Here is a 20,916-nt window from a genome sequence, read left to right as displayed (position 1 = left end):
TCAGGAGTACATAGACAGACTGGTAAAATAGCCAGACGCATGGCAGATGAAATTTACTGCAATGAAGTGTGAAGTGATGCATTTACACAAATCTTTTAAGGTGCAGGACAAGTTGAGAAGGCTATTTTTTTATATAAAAAACATGGGATCCTGGGCTTTGTAAATGCAGGTAGAGAGTACAAAAGCAAGGAAGTTATGCTAAACCTTTATAAAACACTGGTTAGGCCTCAGCTGGAGTATTATATTCAATTCTGGGTACCACACTTTAGGAAGGTTATCAAGGCATTAGAGAGGATGCAGAAGAGATTTGCTGGAACGAAAGCAGGGATGAGGGACTTCAGCTGTGTGTAGAGACTGGAGAAGCTGGGGTTGTTCTCCTTAGAACAGAGAAGCTTAAGAGGAGATTTGATAGAGGTGTTCAAAATCATGAAGGATTTTGATAGACTAAAAAAGGAGAAACTGTTTCCAGTGGCAGAAGGGACGGTAACCAGAGCACACTGATTTAAGGCGATCGGCAAAAGAGCCAGAAGCAACATGAGGAAACGTTATTTTACGCGGCGAGTTGTAATGATCTGGAATGCACTGCCTGAAAGGGTGGTGGAAACAGATTCAGTAGTAACTTTCAAAAGGGAATTGGATAAATACTTGAAGGGAAAAAATTTACAGGGCTATGGGGAAAGGGCAGGGGAATGGGACTAATTGGATCGCTCCTTCAAAGAGCTGGCACAGGCACAATGGACCGAATAGCTGCCTCCTGTGCTGTACCTACTATGATACTATGAGTTCCTCGGGGCATTGCCCTTGGTCCAACCATCTACAGTGCTTCATCAGTGACCGCCACTGAACTCAGTATCCACCATCGGGTGCACTGTGGCTGCAGTATGTACTATCTACAGGCTGCACTGCAGCAACTCACCAAGCTTACTTTGACAGCACTCCCTAGCCCTCTCACCTTTACCACAAAATTGCAAGATCTTGGGAACATCCCCTCCAAGTTCACTTTCATGCCATCCTGAATTGAACATATATCAGTTGCTTCATTGTCACTGGGTCAAAATTTGGAATTACCTAACTAATTGGGAGCAGCATCAGCACAAGGATTGTAATGGTTCAAGGAGAAAGCCCCCTTTCTCCCCCCCCCCCCCCCCCCCAACCACCTTTTCAGGGCAACTAGGAATGGCAATAAAGGTGGCTTGCCAGCATTGCCCACATCCCAAGAACAAATATTTTTTTAAAATCCTGCTGCTTATATTTGGTACTGTTGAACAATATATAATCTGATAGCATTTGTATGTCTTGATTAGGCTTTCTATAGTTGCTGTATTATTTTATGTCTTAATTTTTTTTGTGTTCTGTTCTGTCCTGATAGCCTTAAGATCTTAATAACTGGTGTTTGCAGTTTTCCATCCCTATGGGTTATTTATTGTGGTCTGGTTAAGCTTTCCTTTAGTTCTGTACTTTTCATGTTTTTGTACTAGTTGATTTTCTTTAATCTGTGCTAGTTTGGGTTATGATTGAACTTGTGATGTTGTCAGGTACCTTTTTTTTTCAAGGCCCTGTTGTGTGAAGTGTTCTGTTTGCAATCTGTTTTGTAGGCCTTATCAATTTAACCTGTTTCACTCTTGTAGCATTATGCTACATTATCGTGTGATGCAAATGTCTTGTATAAGTTCAGCTATTTTCTTTTTTTGAAGGCATGCTCAGGCTATGGTATGGTTCCACTGGGACTGACAACTTTCTAGTACCTTACCCAGATAGCTATTCGGGTATGAGCTTACATGGTATTGTGAGATTATCACTATTGTGAGGTCATCACAAACAAAGCCTGAACTTATCCTTACCCAAAGTCTGTGTGAATGCATTTACACTTTCCAGCATGGATCAATGGATAGTAAATAGAATAAATTATTTTAGCTGTCCTTTTTTTTTCCTTGCGCTCTTCCTAATACAGCGAAACTAAGCTAATTATAGAGGCTTATTCCAATTCAATTAATTGCAGAAAAATCGCACCAATTCAAAATCATTGGTCTTTTTGCTGATGACCGAATCCTCCACAAAATCTTAGCTCCACGTCTGACAGGTATATCTTAAAGGTATATACCTCCAATGCAAGGAGTATAGTGAATAAGGCAGATGAGCTGAGGGCACAGATAGACACGTGGCAGTATGATATCTTACTATTACAGAAACATGGCTTAAAGAGGGGCAGGAATGGCATCTCAACGTTCCTGGTTACAGGGTTTTCAGACGAGATCAAGAAGGGGATAAAAAAGGAGGGGGGTGGCAATTTTGGTTAATGAAGCAATTACAGCTGTGAGGAGGGGTGGTATGTTAGAAGGATCATCAAATGAGGCCATTTGGGTTGAGCTAAGGAACAAAAAAGAGGCAGTCACACTACTAGGAGTGTACTATAGACCCCCAAACAGTCAGAGGGAGATAAAAGAGCAAATATGTAGGCAAATATCTGGGAAATGCAAAAACAATAGGGTAGTAATAGGGGATTTCAATTACCCTAATATTAACTGGGACACAGTGTAAAGGGTATAGAAGGCGCAAAATTCTTAAATTGCACTCAGTGAACTTTTTTAGCCAGTATGTAGCAAGCCCAACAAGAGAGGGGGAACTTCTGGATTTAGTTTTAGGAAATGAGGCTGGGCAGGTGGAAGGAGCATCAGTGGGGAGAGCATTTTGGTGGTAGTGATCATAATTCAGTTAGTTTTAGCATATTTATAGAAAAGGACAAAGATAGAACAGGAGTTAAAGTTCTCAATTGAGGAAAGGCCAATTTTACTAAGCTAAGCAGTGATTTAGCAAAAGTGGACTGGAAACAGCTACTTGAAGGTAAATCAATGAGCGAGCAGTGGGAGGCATTCAAGGGGCGCAGAGTAAACATGTTCCCACAAAGAAAAAGGGTGGGGCTGCCAAATCTAGAGCCCCCTGGATGTCAAGGAGCATACAAGGTAAGATAAAGCAGAAAAGGAAAGCTTGTGTCAGACACAGAGAACTCAATACTATAGAAAGCCTAGAGGACTATAAAAAGTGCAGGGGTGAAATTAAAAAGGAAATTAGGAAAGCAAAGAGAGGGCGTGAAAAAATATTGGCATGTAAAATCAAGGAAAACCCAAAGATGTTCTTATAAATACATTAAGAGCAAGAGGATAACTAAGGAAAGAGTAGGGCCTATTAGAGACCAAAAAGGTAAACTATGTGTGGAGGCAGAAGATGTTGGTATGGTTCTTAATGAATACTTTGCGTCTGTCTTCACAAAAGAGAGGGATGTGCAGACATTGTAGTTGAGGAGTGTGAAATATTGGATGGGATAAACTTAGTGAGAGAGGAAGTATTAAGGTGATTAGCATCTTTGAAAGTAGATAAATCAACAGGGCCAGATGAAATATATCCCAGGCTGTTAAAAGAAGCAAGGGAGGAAATAGCAGAGGCTCTGACCATCATTTTCCAATCCTTGCTGGATACAGGCATGGTGCTGGAGGATTGGAGAACTGCTAACGTTGTACCATTGTTTAAAAAGGGAGCGAGGGATAGACAGAGTAATTACAGGCCAGCCAGAATAGATTCCAATAATTTGCCCTCTGTGGTGGGCAAATTATTGGAATCTATTCTGAGGGACAGGATAAACCGTCACATAGAAGGCCACGGAGTAATCAAGGACAGTCTGCATGGATTTGTTAAGGGAAGGTTGTGTCTGACTAACTTGATTGCATTTTTTGAGGAGTTAACTAGGAAGGTCGATGAGGGTAGTGCATTTGATGTAGTCTACATGGATTTTAGCAAGGCTTTTGACAAGGTCCCACATGGTAGATTGATCAAAAAAAGTACAAACCCATGGGATCCAAGGGAGAGTGGCAAGTTGGATCCAAAATTGGCTCAGTGGCAGGAAGCAAAGGGTAATGGTCGATGGGTGTTTTAGTGACTGGAAGGCTGTTTCCAGTGGGGTTCCGCAGGGCTCAGTACTAGGCCCCTTGCTTTTTGTGATATATATTAATGATTTGGACTTAAATGTATGGGGCATGATTAAGAAGTTTGCAGATGATACAAAAATTGGCCGTGTGGTTGATAGTGAGGAGGAAAGCTGTAGACTGCAGGAAGATATCAATGGACTGGTCAGGTGGGCAGAAAAATAGCAAATGGTATTCAATCCGGGGCAGTGTGAGGTAATGTATTTGGGGAGGGCAAACAAGGAAAGGGAGTACACAATAAATGGGAGGCTATTGAAAGGTGTAGAGGAGTGAGGGATCTTGGAGTGCATGTCCACTGATCCCTGAAGGTAGTAGGACAGGTAGATAAGATGGGTAAGAAGGCATATGGAATACTTTCCTTTATTAGCTGAGGCATAGAATATAAGAGCAGAGAGATTATGCTAGAACTGTATAAAACGCTAGTTAGGCCACAGCTTGAGTACTGCGTACAGTTCTGGTCGTCACATTATAGGAAGGATGTAATTGCACTAGAGAGGGTACAGAGGAGATTTACGAGGATGTTGCCAGGACTGGAGAATTTTAGCTGTAAGGAAAGATTGGATAGGCTGGGGTTGTTCTCCTTGGAACAGAGGAGGCTGAGGGGTGATTTAATTGAGGTGTACCAAATTATGAGGGGCCTATTTCCCTTAGCAGAGGGGTCAATAATCAGGGGGCATAGATTTAATGTGATTGGTAGAAGGATTAGAGGGGAGCTGAGGAAAACATTTTTCACCCACAGGATGGTAGGGGTCTGGAACTCACTGCCTGAAGGGGTGATAGAGGCAGAAACCCTCAACTCATTTAAAAAGTACCTGGATGTGCACCTGAAATGCTGTGACCTACAAGGCTACGGACCAAGTGCTGGAAAGTGGGATTAGGCTGGGTGGCTCATTTTCGGCCGGCATGGACACGATGGGCCGAATGGCCTCCTTCTGTGCCATAAATTTTCTACGATTCAATTCTATGAATATAAGCAGCAACCAAATCATTGCTGGCAAATACAAATAGAACTAGGCTATGAACTGATGAATGATATTTCATCTTTGGCATTGAGGACTAAGTTTGATCATGCTTTGACCCACTCTTTCTTACAAGAGTACAGGACTCTTCTGTTAAAACCATCCAGCTCCTCAGCTTGGTCATCACTGATGTGGCAAATAGGACGTAACAACCATAGCTGGGGAAACTAGTAGAAAATCAGGAATTCTCAAGTAAACTCTGTTCTACTCATCACAGTTGGCAAACCCATCTGACAATGTAAATATGCCCAGTGATAGAGTAATGTAGCCATGTTTGGCAGAATGCAAGGAAAACTCATTTCCTTTTCCTGGTCGAAAGTAATCAATACTAGTGGACTTGGTGAAGACTCTTATTAAGCGTGAGTCAGCAAGGGAAGTCTCACATACATTTTACTAGGATTCAGTCTCAAAATTCACCCCGTTTCTGCCTCTGGCTGCACTCTTGTTATGTTCCTAATATACAAAAACAAATGTCCCTCAGCATCTCCTGCTGTTCCAACAATTAAAAAGACGTTCTGCCAGAATCTTGCCTGCAAAGATGAAGTCATGACTTTTTGTTATAACTTATTTTATCTGACACAACTATTTGTTTTAATTTGCAGAGACAGAGCATTGACTTGCAGCTGAATTTTCATTTTGCCTAATCCACTGTCATTAAGTTTAGGTGTAAGTTTAGCAAAAGAGATATCCTGACTGCCTTTTGACTAATCCTGAAATTCAAAAGATGCATTTGGTGATGATCTCAGGCAGCTGGCAGACTCGACTTGGTAATTGTGCTCTGAGCGTAACAGCAGCAATAAAAGGCAACGGAATGGCATCTTGTTGCCATTGGAAACACTGTTACTATGCTACCTGAGTATCTATTTTCTTTCATTGTTGCTGCATTTTGTGATTCATATTGTAGATAATTGGCTATTCTTGTTAAAATCAGTACAAAAGAAATAGGAATTATAAACCAGCACACAATGGAAAACTTAAGTAAACTCCTGAAATATGTTGTTTCACAAAAGAAAAGGTACTAGTAGAATAGTAAAAAATGAGAAGGCAAAACAAATCCTTCCCTCTCTCATCAATAATAATAATGGTAATCCCCTCCCTCCTTCACCCTGCACATTCATTTTATGGCCAAACATTAGTGGACTCAACAGAAGCAAATTAGGAAACTCTTTCAGTTTTTTTTTGGCTGAATCTCTGAATTCCAGCCTTGATTTCGTGCATGTTTGAAATCATTGTGGAGACATTTTTCCTTTGAAGATAAATAGTTACATTAGTGGCTCTTTTAAGCCATCATTATTGTTACTGTAGCATAGTCAATAGGCGACACCAGGTGCAGAAATAAAAACAGTTCAGTATTGTATCTTCAGGAGTACCTGCTATAACTGATGTAAATCTTACCAATAGCTGCAAATGCAACAACTCTCAATGATCGTTCAGGATAGCGCAGCATGTTAATATTAGTCTCCAGATTGATGCACAGCTGCAGCTTTCCACAATTTCAGGCGTAGTTGTACAGCATTTACTTTGTGGGTAGTTTTCTATATCTGCTGCACTCTTCATATTTTTCTGACCTATACTATATAGTTACTGGAGTAGTGTAAGCTGATAGATGACATATATGTTTTGCAGCAAAATAGAGCTGGAATTAAAATTTCCACTTATCTTGGTTTTAGAGTTAAAGAAGGTGCATTTGCTGCAGGAAGAGATGGATTGGATTTTATTGTTCTTGAGCTTGTTTCTCCTGCATTGAGGTTGCCTGGATGAAGTAAAGGTGAAAACTCTGGAAACTTTACTCCATTTGCACATGAGTGAACATGATAGCCTTGGCTCAGTGGTAGCACTCTCATCTCTGAATCAGAAGGTCATGGGTTCAAGCCCCATTCTGGAGACTTGAGCACAAAATCTAGGCTGACACTTCAGTGCAGTACTGTCAGAAGTGCCGCCTTTCGGATGATACATTAAATCGAGGCCTCTTTTGCCCTGGGGTGGATGTAAACGATCCCATGGCACTATTCAAAGAAGAGCAAGGACGTTCTCTCCAGTATCCTGTTCAATATTTATCCCTCAACGAACACCACATCTGGTCATTATCTCATTGCTGTTTGTGGGATCTTGCTGTACACAAGTTGGCTGTATTCTCTATTTTAAGATCAACCCCAGATTCTCCAGTCTCTCCACGTAACTGAAGTCCCTTATTCCTGGCACCATTCTTGTAAATCTCCTCTGCACCCTCTCTAAAGCCTTGACATCTTTCCTAAAATGTGGTGCCCAGAATTGGACACCGTACTCCAGCAGGGGCCTAACCAGTGTTTTATAAAGGTTTAGCATAACTTCCTTGCTTTTGTACTCTCAGCCTCTATTTATAAAGCCAAGGACCCTGTATGCCTTTTTAACAGCCTCCTCAACTTGTCCTGCCTCCTTCAAAGACTTGTACGTACACCCCCAGGTCTCTCTACCTGCACCCCCTTCAAAATTGTACCATTTAGTTTATATTGTCTCTCCTCATTCTCCCTACTAATATGAATAAGAAAATATAAAACCTTATTTTGTCCTCTTCCCTTCCTTCAAATGCATGTACGTAAGCATATTATTTGTGCAGCACCAGGTTTCGCAACATATTGTGGGAGAGAGGTTTGTGAAATAGAAAAAGTTCTGTGCAGCAAGTCGTGCCAACATTGTGTTCATTAGAATCTGGTTGATACTAATAGCAGTAATAAAACTGTATCTTAAGAGGAGATATTTGAGGAAGTTGCTATATAGCTGCAAATGCTGGATCAACATAATGATCAACTAGCTATCATGTTGACTACATTTAAAAAGCCATTGTCGCTCTTTCGAGTTTATGGAGCAGGTCCAGTTTCCAGAACAACATGCTCTAGAAAAATGCTTTAAGAGACGCAATATTGGCTAGTAGGGAAGTTTAGGCTGCAAAAGATGCAGTCAGTACCTACTGTGTTATAGACTTCTGCGATGGGGATTTTTTTTGCAAACTATTCTAATATATTACATATACTTGAATGTAGGTTACATGTTTTAAGCACAAAAAGTCAAAATTCAAGTTGTGGCCTATATGCGAGTAAATATGGAACTTTAAATTTGTTTTGCGTAGATACTTGGTGAATCTATTTATATAACTATATATAATAGACGTCAGAGTAGGAATTCTGTCTGACTAAAATGATACCTGGATATTTGTATGTAAACCTACATTTCTTAGAACATGTTTTTACTGTATTTCATTACATTGTGTTCCATCAATAGATTCCTTTTTTCTCACAGTAAATAAAGGGCAGAAATTACTACTGGTGGTATTACCACGTGTATCTAACGTCTATCATATTTCTGCTGTTTTAACGGTGGCAGTAGCACATTTATTTTAAAAATACTGGAGAGAAGAATTATATCTAAGTACATTAAGTGATCATACAGTCATATCGTTAACAGTGATTTCTATCTTCAAGTTCAGAGTGCCTGCCAGAATATACAGTGACTTCAATTACCAAATTTTCACTGGAATAGAAATTTGCCTCCTGTTCTCCAGCAACAACCTGGTCACCCTGATCAGAATGTCAACAGCTCTTAATTTAAATTGTCATTCTGACCATGATAAAGATGTTGGAAATGTTTTTTAAAAATCTGTACATGTGCCAACGTAGTGTGGTGGTGCACGCATGGGTTTGTTTTCAGAAAAGCATTTTCATGTCTCTTTATTGTGTGCTGCCAGCAGAAAAATAAGCTTATTGTAAAAACTGGTTTTCTAATGTCATTCAAGGAATGGAGCCTGGTACCCCTACCTGGTCTGGCTCACAAGTGACTCCAGTCCCACACTATGCAATTAACACTTCATGCCTTCAGGGCCATTCGGGATGAGCAGTAAATGTAGCTTTGCCAGTGTTGCCCACATCCCAACAACAAGTTTACAAAAGGTAAAAACAGTTAAAGGTTCTTAAGTAGTGACCAGATTTTTTTCTTCCTCTGCTTCTATGTTTTTTCCTTTTCACTTGGTTCACTGACAGGAGATAATCCCACTGCTGGCATTCTGGCTGTGGGCCACAGCACACGAGGGATGGTGTTTACGCTTAATGCAGAGTCAGGTAAATCCAACTGGCTTAAATTTTAGACATAAATCTAACCTAATGGAAGCAGTGAAGAACAGATACTGACAGGCCAGTGGAATAGCAGCTAACGATGCAATAATACATTGTGACATATCATGCTGGCGCATGAGTTTGAACTTAGCCCAAGTCATACATTTCTCACTGGTCAGCTTCAGGGTGGCAATGATGAGTGTTTGAGAGTAGTTTGTTCACCTCTTTTGTTCACAGATGGTACATATTCATGGTGTGGTAGACCAAAACAAGGTAGAGCAGAAATATGACTGTAGAAAACTACCAACCTGTCTGTCATAGATAACCTGTACCTTTTGTCACAGGAGTCAAGGATGCTTTGGTTTATACACTTTATCTCCTGTGATGTCTGTTCTCCTCTTTCCATTTTTCTTCCAAGGAAGAAATAGACTTTTACTATTGCTTACAAGAGATGCTGCAAGCAGTTAGCATTTTTGGTCCCAGTTCACACAGCTTTTTGAGCTGGGATCTAAATGTCCATTTATTCTGGGATAATGCCAGTGGCTCAATCAAACATTGTGGATTATGCCTTTTGCACATGCGTGATATCTTGGAGCACATGCAGACTCATAAGCTGCAATGCTTTATTGGGCGAGAACGTTGTGCTCACAAGTAATGCTCCCAGAAGGGTGACGAGAAGAAATAGAATCTGGAAAGCAGAGCCTCTCACTAAAATCCCACTTAATTAAGATATTCGTGCTGAACTTTAATCTTACCACAGCATATTAATCAACAGGATGTGAAGAGACTAAACCAGGTACACAACGCATAATGAAGACTGGTCCCATTAGAGCGCAGCTTGCATCTCCTGCATCAGGATATCATTTTAATAATCACTTTTAGAATAAATTTAAAATTGTCCATAGAAATATCTACTGGGAATTGCTGAGCTATTCACAGATTTCCTTCACTGTTATAATCTGTGTAGTGCAGATTTTTGAAACACTCAGTTCTGTCTTCACAAAGTGCAGACTTGATTCTGTAGTCAGATATCATTCGCCTCATTTTATAACCCTGTTGTACTTTACAAAAGCCAAATATCACAGGCTGTTCATGCTGACCTGAATGTAACGTGATTTCCTCCGAGACTTGTAGTGTGGCTTGTCCGAGAGGGTGGACAGAATTAAAGCACAAATTACTGATTACCATTCAGTTGGTGCAGCTTTTTATTTTTAATCAGTGGTTCTTTGTGAGCTATTAGTTTAAAACGATGGTTCAGCCTCACAACTTGCTGCAACTGCATTGGGAATTTTAGAACAACTGTTCATTTCCAATCTGAGCAGCTTTCTAGCTAAGGGGAAAGGGTAGTGTGCAAACCCACTGCACCACCTAATCTCCTGAGTATTTGGCTGTTCTTTGTCTTATATCTCAATCCTATTACAGTTATGAACTTAGAAAATGCACTGTTTAAAGTATGCAGTTTATTGGTTTCTTGTTTTTATTCTGAGCTCCTGATTTCATAATTAAGAATTTCAAACCCCTGAGCTAACTTTAATATTTTAACAGTATAGAACATTAAATTTGTCAGAAGCAAGATCGTATAACCGAGACATAATGTGTGTCTGACCTCAGTTCATGGTGACTTTTGCTGATCCTTTTGTGAATCTTAAAGTCTGCCCAGTTATTAGCCTTGGAATTTTGAATGTAATTGATAATGTGCCTTCCTAACCCACTTTTGTCATCTTACCTATGTGCATCCCTTTTATAATTCCTGCCTGCCCAGATTTATCTACCAGTTTTAAATTGTTATCCATCCAAATCTATTTGAATAATTTAGTCATCACCGAGTAATGGTGGGGAGAATGAGAGATAGTCCGGTTAGAGGTGAAGGAAAAGCATCATTTTACAGACAAACAAACTGGATTGTGGGGAATGTGGTCCAAAACACTAATAAAATCTTGAAATCCAATGTAATAAAAGGAATTTAACTTCTTCAATCGCCTTCAGTGCAGTACTGAGGGAGTGCTGCACTGTGAGGGGTGCTGTCTTTCGGATGAGATGTTAAACAGAGGCCCCATCTGACATCTCAGGTGGACATAAAAGATCCCATGGCACTATATCGAAGAAGAACAGGGGAGTTCTCACTGGTATCCTGGCCAATATTTATCCCTCGGCCAAAGTCACGAAGACAGATTATCTGGTCATTATAACATTGCTGTTTGTGGAGCCTTGCTGTATGCAAAATTGGCTGCCGCATTTCCTGCATCTTAACAGAGACTACACTTCAAAAGTGCTTTGTTGGCTGTAAAGCACTTTGGGACGTCCTGAGGTTGTGAAAGATGCTATATAAATACAAGTCTTTCTATCTTTGAAGTAGTGGCCGTGCCATAGGCCTTTATTCAGGGCTGTTTTTCATTTGTATGTTGTGTTTTGAGTGGTCAGCTTATTTGAAACTGTTGTCAGCTTTCCAAAGTTTTCTAGGTTGGCGTGTATATGCCAGGGCTTAGATTTGAAGTGAATTGCTTGGCGTGAATTTGTAATTTGTATCCACTCAGAATTTCTATGCCAAACGTAAAAAAACAAAATATGAGGCCCAGCTGAGTGCTCAAATGGGATTGGCTCAATTCATAAATTCCAGCTAGCAGATTCAATGCTCAAAAATTCTTCTGGCTGTAATCTTGCCTATTCCAGATCTGCCGAGCAGCAAGTAAATCTAGCAATAGCAAGGGAATGTATGTGGCAAGTCCACAGCCGCTAACTACTGCAGTCTTTGCCTCCTCAAACTCTGACCCGGCAAAGCTAGCAGTAAAACTCCTGAGCTTGGTATCACCAATAACATGAACCTCCAAAACAGCCCATGACAAGGTTCACACAGGACTGATGAACTAAGACCTGGACCCACCCCTGGCCCTACTCCAGTTGACCAGGCCCAATATCTGGAACTAACTCCAGTGGTGCATTCCTAAGCCTCAAAACCCACTGTGTAAAAATGTTTCTCCTGCTCTGTCCTAAATCTATTTCATTTAATCTTGTATAAGTGTCCTCGCGTTCAAGCTCCACTCCAGTTACTCGAGCACAAATCTAGGCTGACACGTCAGTCCGGTACTGAGGGAGTGCTGCACTGTCGGAGGTGCTGTCTTTCAGGTGAGATGCTAAACTGGCCCCGACCGCCTCTTCAGGTGGATGTAAAAGATTCCATGGCACTACTCAAAAATGAGCAGTGGCGTTCTCCCAGTGTCCTGGCCAATATTTATTCCTCAACTAACATATGTTTTTTTAAAAAAAAGAAGCAGATTGTCTGGTTATTTATTTTATTGCTGTTCGTGGGACCTTGGCAGCAATGTTTCCCTACATTATAACAGTGACTACACTTCTAAAGTTCTTCATTGGCTGTGAAGTGCTTAGGGATGCCCTGGGGTCATGAAAGGCTTTCTAGACCCCTCAATCATTGGAAACAATCTGTTTCTAGCTACTCAGTCCCACTCCTTCATAATTTCAAATACCTCTGTCAATTGCTAATTTCCCCCATTTGCACTGAATGTTCCTGCTCTTGCATTCCCTGACCTCCAGATAGTCACTACTCCTTTCTCTACCACTGTCAGTTCCCTATCTCTCAGCAAGGGACTACCCTCTGAAACCTCTTGTTCCCAGAACCTCACTTCATCCTTGATGTTTCAGATTGCCTCGTGTTCTGAGATCTTGAACTCAAGTAATTTCAGTTGCGGACACTTCTGCATATGTTCCTGTCCGAGTTAACATCTGCTGCTCAAAACTCCCACATCCTATAGGAACCACAAGTTACAGTCTCTTCCTGTGCTGCCATTCTTACAATAAGTGGAAGCAGCACCCAACGCTTCCAAATTTAATGGCACCAGTGACAACAGCCCCATAAAACATGTCCATGATTTTTGTTTACTATCATTTTCCTGATTTTTGCTATGACTAATTCATAGTTTCCCCAAAAACATACCAAAGACAGAATCACATCCTTAATTATATACTGATTTTTTTTTTCTCAGCACTTTTCATTTTATTTTTAAAAATATGGCTGCTATAATCTGTATTCCTAATAATATACAAAATGGTCCTGATCAATCCAATATGATTATTTTTGTTTTTTTTAAATTGGTGATAAATGCAGTAATTGTGTTGGACTAATTGTGTACCGTAAGTCTATGTTTGTGGGAAGCAGTTAGTATAAAATATTTTAGTTTTTGTTTGAAGGATATTTAAGACTAAATGTTTTAACGATATAATTTTGTTTTCACTTTTTTTTTAAAACTTTGTTAATTTACAGCAACACTTATTAAATGTTCTAAATTATTTAATGTTCATTTAAACTATGTGTTCCATTTTAATCAGGTTGCTGGGATGGGTAATCTGCTTAAGGTCCTAACCAGGGAGATTGAAAACTATCCACATTTTTTCCTGGATTTTGAAAGTAAGTTGTACTGCCGGGCAGCAACGGACTCTAAGCCTAAGCTTCAGCTGTTTTAAATCAAACCCTTCACACAAAATGTGGTTGAGGAACAAAATACTTCTGGAAATCATTCACTTCTCCCAACAAAGCAAAGTTGATGGCATATTTCCCCTCAAAAGTCTTTAATATTCACCACATAGTGCATCTTTCTCTTCCCTTTCTTCTCTTTCAGGAACCAAATGGGGAATCTTCTAAAAGTTCTCACTTGCACAGAGTTTGATCAAGGGCCAAATTTTTTTCTTGACTTTGAAAGTGAGAATAGACTCTTGCTTGGCTTTTACCTTAAAACCACTCTGCATGTGCTTGTAGAATAGAAGACATTGGGGGTGTGAAAGGAACTAAAACGGTGTGGGTGTCTGCAATTACTGCACCTTCCCTAAATCTGTTCTCATATTTGGCAATTGCTTCACATCCACTTGACGCTCTAACCAAGGACAGTTATAGAGCGTTCTAATATAAAAGGAACCCAAAACACAAAGTTTGGTAAAGTTGCTATTGTGGTTATGGTCATTTGGTCTGGGAAGTTAATCTGACTCTATCAGTTTTGCTAAAGCTACCAAATTAAAGGCTTAGCATTTGGGTTGTATCCAATTAAAAGTATCTTCCTTCCATTAAAATTAGCAATGTTTTCACCATTGATTGGATATGTGATTTTAAACAGTTCCTGGCTTTCATCCCATTAAATAATTTGCTATGCAGTAGACCCTATAGTAATTCAAAACTTCGACATTTTTTTTGCTATAATCCATTTTATTGTCTAATTCAAAGATAGATATGATTAATAATCTAGCTATGCATTTTGTGAAATTAGTCCATACATTTTGAATTGGTAAGAGGATTAATATGTAGGAAAGTATTGTATGAACTCAAAGTTGGATAACGATCGTTGATTTACATCAGACAGATTTTAATATATATTAAAAAGGCCATAGAAGTAGTAGTAGTAAAATTTAGTTCCTTGCATGCCCCTTGGATGACCCTATGCAATGCATGATTTTTCAACTGGGATTTTTAACTCAATTTTACAGTACTGCATTATAACTTAGGTTGATACCTTTAGAGTATGTCCATTCTAAAAAAGCCCTCAAAATGTCTAATATCAGTGTGGAAAAATGTGTTCAACAGTGAGGCTTGCCACTTGGATTTGCTGTTCCTCATTTACTATTGTATGTTTTTATCAAATTATTTTAGGGATGGCTCATAACAATTTAATTGAAGCTTCGTGAAAACTTATTAGATGAGATGTTCAATGTGCAGTTTCTAATCTAGTAAATATAAATTTAAACTTTGTTGTGCTATTTGTCAATATCCATTTACAATAGGTTTGGATGTAAAAGTTGGATTCCTATCAATGTTAAGTTAATTTTTCCACTCTGATTATGTGAATCGACTAGCTATTGAATATTTCTGCATGATTTTAATGCACTGTTGGTTCTCTTTGTTAGCTAAGTACTGTACAGTATATGGTGATACTTTGCAGAAATCACTCATCACAGCACCTGTGGCTTGATGTTTTATATAACCTAGAGTAATTTGAAAGGTTCTTTTTGTATTTTAATAGGATAATGTACAGCTTCTAAATTTACCTATACTTACAGGAACCTCAGTACTATCCCTACAAATTTCTCAAATGTTGCCCTACTTTGTGTTGAAATTGTATTTACACATTATAGTGCTTATTTCACTTGTAAACCACACCCACTGGAACATTGATACAGTCTGTTGCGCTCTCAAGCAATTCTAGTACAATGATCAATTCCTTTCAATATTTGCAAAGCTGAATATTTTGTTTAACCTCATTGTGTAGCATTTGTTCCAACTGGATAAAAGAAAGCAGAAAGATGCCATTAGGATGGCTTGCTTATAGGGTCTTCATGTCTGCTGCTTAACACAATGCAAATTTCACTTAAACCTCATCAATTTAGCTTTTTATTGTTTCATAGATGATGTAAAGTTGATTATTTAAATATATATCCATATACTAATGCATGCCTAGTTGCCTTGCGGGTGGATTTTACAGATTGGGCTGGTTCCTGAAATCGTTTTTTTAAAATATAAATTACATAGATTAACAAAATAAAAATTAATAAAACAACATAACACTGAGGCCTTGGCAGGAAACTTGATACTCTGGTGTAGGTTAATGAAAAGTTACTCATTAAATTAATGTTCAATTATTATGTTTAAGTACTTATTTACCATTGAGTCTGGTGCTTTTCATCTATCTGATTGGAGAATGAAGGGTGCAGATTGGTCCTAAGGCAGGCCCAAGGCATGGAAGGAACGGATGCATGCTGGGTCTGAGGGTGTGTCCAAGGGATGGTGGGAGGGAGTGGGTAGCCAGAGATTGGGGAAAGGGGGAACTCTCACAAGCTGGCAGTTGAAGTGTTTTATATCGATCACGTATTTTCTAATGTTATCTTGGGCTGGCTGAAGAGGATGTTGACAGGAACTGTCATGGCAGCTATACCATTTTTGGAAGAATTTAATTGATTATTATTGTTCCTTATCTCACCTATCAGAAAAGGGTCTTTTTTTTAATCAAACCTGGTAAGATAGGGAGCTACAATATCACGTCAGAGAAAGATTAATAATGTAATTGGTGATGTATGTCGTTAAGATAAGTAAAAGAGAAGAAAATTACAGACATGGGCACAACATTTTTTTTAATGAGGATTTTTAAAAGCTGTTTAAAAATGCCACCATTTTATTTTATATGATTAAATTACTGCTCTACTTATATTCAGTGTTATCACCATATACTGTACACAGTTACATACTGCAGACAGCTAAAACCTGAGATGACTTCCAACATATTTCCTGAATATTTCCTTCCTATCAATGCCGCTTGTGCTCTGCAAAAGCTTTCCTTTTTAACATGTGAAAAGATTATTTGACTTTTTAAAAGATATTTTAAGTGGCTTGATGATGCATATTTACAATAACTAATTCTGACAATGTAATATCAATTTCTAACTTTCTGTAAGGGAGGGAAAACTGTGAAAGGACTATTCAAGCATGGGTCATGGCAGGAGAGCAGCACTGATGGCCATGTCTGCAGACTTGACTATCCTGCTCACCCAAATGAGGTGGGCATGGGTAGGGGAAAATATGCTCCCAAGTGTTTCATATAGTATGGAATATTTTGTGGTAATTTGCACATTGCTGGTATTCTTTTCCACTGGTGTGAGTTATCACTGTAGGAATTTAAATAATTTGCAGTGTTCATTATCTCTAAACCTTTGATAGTATTATTGAACGGAACATTACTGAAACTACCCTGAGTATAATACATGTTGCATATTGACCAAAGAGTTATCATGAAAGTCAGTTAGCTTCCAATTGGGGGGAAAACTCTAAATTCTATTAGTTGGTTAGCTCCACACAACTGTACATGGTTACCGCTTGTAACAAGATTTTACAGTAAAGTTTGAGGCCCTTGTGCCGTCATCAGCTGCTGTAAAACAAGGCACGCCATTTACACACTGCTGACTTCAATCCAGTAAAAATATAATTAGTATAATTGGTTACCTTTACCACAAATCTGGCTTGGATCTTGTTGCATAACTTGAGCTGTTAGTGCTAAGCTGTGTACTTATTTAAACTTTTACTATTATAAAATGAATTGAATAAAATCTTTAGCTTACACACTGATGACTGAGAGGAATAAAAGACATTTTGTGAAAACTTAATGTGAATAATTTCTGACCAATAGAGGTGTCTGCTGACAGCTACATACCTTTGAACAAAAGTCCTACCGTGCAGTTTCAGTAGTCCAGACCGAGAGCAAAAGTGGACCTATTTCTGGCTACTATATCTAATATATATTGGCTACTATATATAATATATATTAATAAGAAAATGGAATATCAAAGGTATTTCTTCACTCTTTCTGACAGTGGTTTTAGCAATGTAAGTAGTGATTAATTAGTCTAAATTTATGTGAGGGTAGCATTGATCTACTTAATATCACGGGAAACTAATAATTTATATTACCTGCATCTCATCGTTAACTGAAAGGAGATCCAAAGGGACATATTTGCATTTACTTTATCTAAATATACATGGTGTAAATGTTTAAAATCCCTATATACTCCAGCCTATACTACTTTACTCTTTTACTAAACACATGCTGCAGCATAACAGCATTTAATTCAAAAATCACCTAAAGCATTCTTGTTGGAATCCAAGTGAATCTTACTCTTTATAAATTCATCTTCGTGTGAAATTAAATGTGTAAGGAAGCTCGCTTCATTTGACAGTCAATACTTCTCATTTTTGCATAGATGCACAACCTACAGATGGAGAGCGGGAGATTTGGAACCAAGTGAATGCGGTGCTGCAGGATTCTGAAAGCATCCTAACTGAGCTGCAGGCTTATAAAGGGGCTGGGCAAGAGATAAGAGATGTATGCTAGTAACATTCATTCATACAAATGTTGTTAACTTTGAGGGTGAAAGTGCAAAGTGTTAATGATTTCTTTAGATTTCAGTAAAGGTTAATTGCACCATTCTGCTTTTATATATAGGACTGTATTTCTACAGAAAGCTGTGGAATGCATCGGCTTTTTATTTGACTGAATTTAGAAAGCTATGCAGCCTGTTTAAAAATACTCATCATGTAATATGAAACATCTGAAGTACTATGACTCCATCTGTCCACAGAGAAATGTGATTAGAATTATTTATTAATGATGTATATCTTGGGAAAACATTTAAGTACATTAAACTAACAATGGCCTTTTCAAGCATCTAATGTATAGTCTAATGCTTTATAATCAACTGAAGTTCTACTGTTGGGAATAAAATGGTAACATTGCCCATATTTTGAACTTAATATAAAAATTTAATGTGGACATTAAAAACAATGGACAATGTGTAAAGCTGATACTGTCATTATATGGCATTTTAAGGTATACTTCTTGTAAAGTATTGGCATGAGTTTTTATAACCAAAAGTCCCAGAAGTGTAATTCCTGTTGTGCAATATAACTTTTTTTCCAGGCAATTCAAAACCCTGGTGATGGTCAGCTGCAAGACAGAGCATGGAATTCAGTATGTCCACTAGTTGGGAGGCTTAAGAGATTCTATGAATTCTCTATAAGATTGGGTAAACACTTTAATTTTCTATTATTTTTAGTGTCTATGCCAGTCAGGGGAGGGGAAGCTCTGCTGCCTACTTTATTTATCTGATGTTACCTAGAATGCCACATTTACTTTGCAGAGTTGCCTCCAATGGTACACGCGCCATCAGACGCAACCCTCTAAACCAAACTAAGTAACATCGGTGCTGTCAGATACACCAGAACTCTCCCGGGAAGCGGGTTTTCTGGGCGCCAGCAGTGACAAAGGTAAACAGCTGCCACCGGTGACATTTGGTTCAGGTTTTCCATTTCGAGTCTGCAGGCAGACCCCTCAGTCCACCTATGCAAGGCAACAATACACTTTCACATTGCTAGTCTGTACAAGTCTTATTCCCGACAGCAGGGAAGATCCTAACCAAATTCACAAATAAGCTGCACCTAAGATTCACGTGCATTGTTGATTTAAAGTTGCATTGGTGACTTCAGACAAACCACGAATCTCACGTGTGCAGTTTTTCCTTGTTGCTAAATCTGCTCAAAGTGGAGCTGCGGATAACCTGGTTTTCTAATCATGGCTATTGCTGTAGCTCATTCATTATAATTGCTTAGTTTTAGCTTGTAGTTAGGAAATTCAAGCTTTTACTATTTTTTTATATGTTCTCTATACAGAAAAAGCATTACAAAGTCTTTTGGAGTCTTTGACATATCCGCCTTATACGCCAACCCAACATCTGGAACGTGAACAGGCTCTAGCCAAACAATTTGCAGAAATTCTGCATTTTACTCTCCGCTTTGATGAGCTTAAGGTTAGAAAGCATTACCTCTGTTCAGAAACTCAAAATGTAAAAATAATGTTGTTAAATTACAATATCCTTTTGTTTTCCTAGATGAAAAATCCAGCCATCCAGAATGATTTTAGTTATTACAGACGGACAATTAGTCGTAACAGAATTAACAATATGCATGTGAGTGAAAGTATCTTGTAAGCCAACATGTAATTAGTAAAATAGGTTTACATGGCTTTGAATTTAATCTATGCTCTTTTTTTGTTCGAGCAGTTAGATTCTGAGAGTGAAGTAAACAATGAAATGGCCAACAGAATGTCCTTATTTTACGCAGAAGCTACGCCAATGTTAAAAACACTAAGTGATGCGACAACCAAGTTTGTATCAGAGGTATGTATGCCAGATCAGTTACTTTGTGATTTAGTAATAATTGCCTTATTTTAGATTATCACCTCATCTGAGCATTGACGGTACTTTTGTCGGTGTAGAACAATGAGTTTGTTATTAGCCCATATCCACAAGTACAGGAAATATGCAGCTATTAGGAGTGCCACATGACATTATGACACCATACCTCCAGGTGGCACGCCAAATTGCTGCACTAGGGAGTAGTTGAGTGAAAATTCTTGATTCAGCTGGGTTTTTATGTGTAGGGAGGAGGATGGCAAGCAAGATAATTCCTAGAAAGAGGAATAAAGGGTGAATTAATGGATGAGCTATTTCGGGTTGCTGTTAAGTTTTTAGCAGCCAATAACAGAATGGTATAGAAGATCACTCCCCCAGGAAATATTGCAGAGGGTGAGAACACCTTAAAGGAGAAGATAAATAAATTTGTTTATAATCTATCATACTCTCCAAAACATATACATTTTTAAAAAAAATTTAAAACCAAGAAGCACAACTACATAAACACACCTTTTTTAAAAAATTAATAAATCTGTTCTTTTTAAGTAGATTTATTAAACTGTAGTACATTTCTATACCTATACATTTGTTAGAGTTAAGATTCCTAATATGTTTAACAGCATCTGATCTAAATTCTACTTATTTAGAAAGGTGATGCTATTTTTTTTTACAAGAAGTGTTGTGTATTTGTTTACAAGGCTACAGCCTACAGGTGCCTGTCTGTGGGAATTGACTTGTGTCAATGAAAAAGAAAGATTTTGCATTTAAAAAGCACCTTTCACATCCTCACGATTCCCAAAAACACTTCACAGCCAATCAAGTACTTCTGTAGTACATTCACAGTTGTTATGTAGGCAAGCACAGCAGTTGGTTTGCCCACAAACAGCAGTGAGATAATTGTAAACAATTTTACAACACCAAGTTATAGTCCAGCAATTTTATTTTAAATTCACAAGCTTTCGGAGACTTCCTCCTTCCTCAGGTAAATGTTCAGGAGCTCCTTGAAGCCTACGCATTTATACATATAGAACAATACATGGTGTTTACAGAATGCCCCTGCAACTGCCCGTTGCCAAGGCAATCACCGTGTTCAGACAGAGAGGT

General features: G+C 38.6%; 1 protein-coding gene across 8 annotated transcripts in view; it reads left to right on the top strand.

Moving 5' to 3' along the window:
• Nucleotides 1–20,916, top strand: part of LOC137321724 (CYFIP-related Rac1 interactor A) — a 183,277-nt gene that overhangs the window by 149,656 nt on the left and 12,705 nt on the right. For 6 of the 8 annotated variants that reach the window (XM_067984301.1, XM_067984299.1, XM_067984297.1 and 3 more), the window contains 6 exons: nucleotides 13,423–13,501; nucleotides 17,827–17,948; nucleotides 18,543–18,648; nucleotides 19,292–19,428; nucleotides 19,510–19,587; nucleotides 19,681–19,797. In XM_067984301.1, coding sequence (XP_067840402.1) covers nucleotides 13,432–13,501; nucleotides 17,827–17,948; nucleotides 18,543–18,648; nucleotides 19,292–19,428; nucleotides 19,510–19,587; nucleotides 19,681–19,797 — 630 coding nt within the window. In that variant the 5' untranslated portion in view covers nucleotides 13,423–13,431. Of the gene's footprint in view, nucleotides 1–13,422; nucleotides 13,502–13,719; nucleotides 13,793–17,826; nucleotides 17,949–18,542; nucleotides 18,649–18,762; nucleotides 18,890–19,291; nucleotides 19,429–19,509; nucleotides 19,588–19,680; nucleotides 19,798–20,916 lie in introns of those variants that run through there. The other 2 variants (XM_067984295.1, XM_067984303.1) reach the window with 2 other exon arrangements.

This window comes from Heptranchias perlo, chromosome 5 (assembly GCF_035084215.1).
Source record: "Heptranchias perlo isolate sHepPer1 chromosome 5, sHepPer1.hap1, whole genome shotgun sequence".
NCBI classification, from domain to species: Eukaryota; Metazoa; Chordata; class Chondrichthyes; order Hexanchiformes; family Hexanchidae; genus Heptranchias; species Heptranchias perlo.
This window is presented reverse-complemented; position numbering and strand designations above follow the sequence as displayed.